Source organism: Lactuca saligna, chromosome 3 (genome assembly GCF_052625555.1).
Source record: "Lactuca saligna cultivar CGN05327 chromosome 3, ASM5262555v1, whole genome shotgun sequence".
In the NCBI taxonomy this organism is placed as follows: Eukaryota; Viridiplantae; Streptophyta; class Magnoliopsida; order Asterales; family Asteraceae; genus Lactuca; species Lactuca saligna.
The window spans coordinates 91,467,146-91,469,950 of record NC_136419.1 but is presented as its reverse complement, the minus strand read 5'-3'; the positions used below and the strand labels follow the sequence as shown (position 1 = coordinate 91,469,950).

General features: G+C 38.7%; 1 protein-coding gene across 1 annotated transcript; it reads left to right on the top strand.

Moving 5' to 3' along the window:
• The first annotated feature begins 218 nt into the window (after nt 1-218).
• Nucleotides 219-2,234, top strand: LOC145037008 (putative N-acetyltransferase HLS1). Its single transcript, XM_078985553.1, has 3 exons — nt 219-652; nt 737-933; nt 1,123-2,234. The coding sequence occupies exons 1-3, from the start codon at nt 455-457 to the stop codon at nt 1,970-1,972; spliced, it is 1,245 nt and encodes a 414-aa protein (XP_078841679.1). The 5' UTR covers nt 219-454; the 3' UTR covers nt 1,973-2,234.
• Nucleotides 2,235-2,805: the final 571 nt, after the last annotated feature.

Sequence of the window (2,805 nt, the reverse complement as noted above, 5' to 3'; positions counted from 1 at the left end):
AAAATATAATGATTATAATCGGAATAAAGATGAGAGAGAGAGACTGCGCAGCCATAGCCGCCAATTTCCTTCCTCCTTTTTGTGATTGAAAATTAAAAATAAAAAAAAATAAAAAATAAATTCCATTTTATTTTTCTTAAAAAGCGCAGAATTAAATAAGGAAAATATAAAGGAGGGGTAGCCTCAAAAATCATGTATATAAATGGAGCCATTATGGAAGAAGAAAGCACGTCAATGATAAACCACTCACTCCTACTCTTTCTCTCTCTATATCTATAGCTTTCTCTCTCTAAAAGAAAAAGGGAAAGTTGAAAACGGCCCCTTTTTTCGTGGCTCTACTGAATCTTAATCGTTTTTCGAGGCAAACTTTCATCATCTCTTCTTTCTCCATTCGATCACTCCATAAATACGTTGCTTCTTCACATCCCATTTCAACAGTAATTAAAACACAAACATGGCTGAGGAAGGTGGTGGTGATGCGGCGGAGGTGGTCCTTGTGATTAGGGAATTCAACCATAAAACCGACGGCGACAGAGTCGAACAAGTCGAGAGTAGCTGTGAAGTGGGTCCCAACGGCGAACTCTCGCTTTACACTGATCTTTTGGGTGATCCAATTTGTAGAGTTCGAAACTCTCCTGCTTATCTCATGCTGGTAATTCACGTTCACTTTTAAGTTACGTCATCTTTTTTACATGAAGAAGAAGAAGAATAATAACATTGAAAATGATAACTTCAGGTGGCGGAGATGGTGAGTTACGGCGGCGATGGGGCGGAGGAGAGGAAGGAAATAGTGGGGATGATTCGGGGTTGTATCAAAACGGTGACTTGTGGTGAAAAAATGTCCCGGAATAAATCCGGCGAACCTCCGAAGTATGTCCCGGTGTTAACAAAGCTCGCGTACATCTTGGGTCTCCGGGTGTCTCCTTCTCACCGGTAAATATATTCTCCGGCGACTGAATAACAATAAGAATTACTAAAAATGGAAACTTGATTTAACCCATGATCAAAACTCTACAAGATTTCTTATCTTATTCGTCTTTTCGTTCTTTTACTCAAAATAGAAAGAAAAAAACATTCTTTTCTTGAAATTTTTCTTGATAAAATTCTTGAAACTTTTTTCAGGAGAATGAGAATCGGATTAAAGCTAGTTTGTGGAATGGAGGAATGGTTTAGAGAAAGCGGCGCCGAGTATTCCTACATCGCCACCGACGACGCCAACGAACCCTCCGTCAGTCTCTTCACCGGAAAATGCGGCTACACAAAATTCCGTAACCCCTCCGTCCTCGTCCACCCTGTGTTCGCCCACCGGCTCCCCGTCAGCCACCGTATATCCATCATCAAACTCAACCCTTCCGAAGCTGAGTCACTCTACCGCCACCGATTCTCCACCACCGAGTTTTTCCCGCGCGACATTGACTCGGTTCTAAACAACCACCTCAACCTCGGAACGTTCCTAGCGTTACCAAAAGGTTACATTTGGGCCGGGTCGGATCATTTCTTGAAAAACCCACCTGAGAATTGGGCTGTTATGAGTGTGTGGAACTGTAAAGACGTTTTTAAACTTGAAGTGAAAGGCGCATCGAAGCTAAGAAAAGGGTTTGCGAAAACGACTCGGGTCTTGGATCGGATCTTTCCATTTTTAAGGCTACCATCACTACCGAAGATTTTTAGTCCATTTGGGCTCCATATGTTATATGGGTTGGGTGGTTCGGGCCCAATGTACACCCGGTTCGCAAAAGGGTTATTCGGGTTTGCTCATAACTTGGCTATGGAGTGTAAGTGTGGTGTGGTGGCAACTGAGGTGTCAAGTGAGGACCCGCTCAAGTTAGCAATCCCACATTGGAAAGTGTTATCGTTCACGGATTTGTGGTGTATCAAGAGGCTAGGGGAAGACTATAGTGATGGATCAGTTGGTGATTGGAGAAAATCAGAGCCTGGTTTATCCATTTTTGTTGATCCTAGAGAGTTCTAACTTTTTATAACAATATAGATGTCTAGTTTTATTACCTCTTTAAGGCTTTCTTTTGGCTTCTTGTTATGCTTTTTTTTTTTTTTTTTTTAAGCTTTTTGAAGCCTTTATTTTAAGCTTAGTTTATAACTTTTGTTTTTAATGGGTGGGTAGGGAAAGAGGAGGAAATGAGTAAGCAAATATGTTTTCTTGTCATGGGGTATATACTATATCCTCATGTGGGACCTACCCATTTGTTTTGGTAAATGAATGTAGCTTTTCTTTAGATCCTCTTTGCTTCAACCATTGCCTTTGATTCTTTATATCATACACATCCAAATCATGTTTTTACCCATGATTTTGGAGGTACTTGTTATCTTCAAGATATGAAACTTGTGTTTGTGATGATTTCTTGAAAGTTGGAATCTTTTCAATAGGACTAAAAACTATTTAGCCTTTTGTATGTATTATATGATTTGATATGTGCTTTCTAAGATTTGTTCTTTTGGTGAACATGTTTGTAGTACGAAGTTTGTTACGTGAAACATGTGTTCATGATGGATATTGTGAATCTTTTCAAGGTTTCATAGTAAGTTGAAAATTAATTATTGCTAAATGGTGATATACAATATGTTTTAAGAGAATTATCTACGAGTTAAGATCAATGAGTTTTGGAATATTATGTTTTCTTTTCAATCTTATTCCTTCTTTTACGAATGGATGCCTTTCCACTCATTTTACTCTATTATGGAAGGGTTGAGATTTAAAAGGGGATATTTTATGTTTGATATTGATATAGATATGATTCTATGAAGATTACGTGCATTAGGAATATCCAAATATTTATCTTATAACAT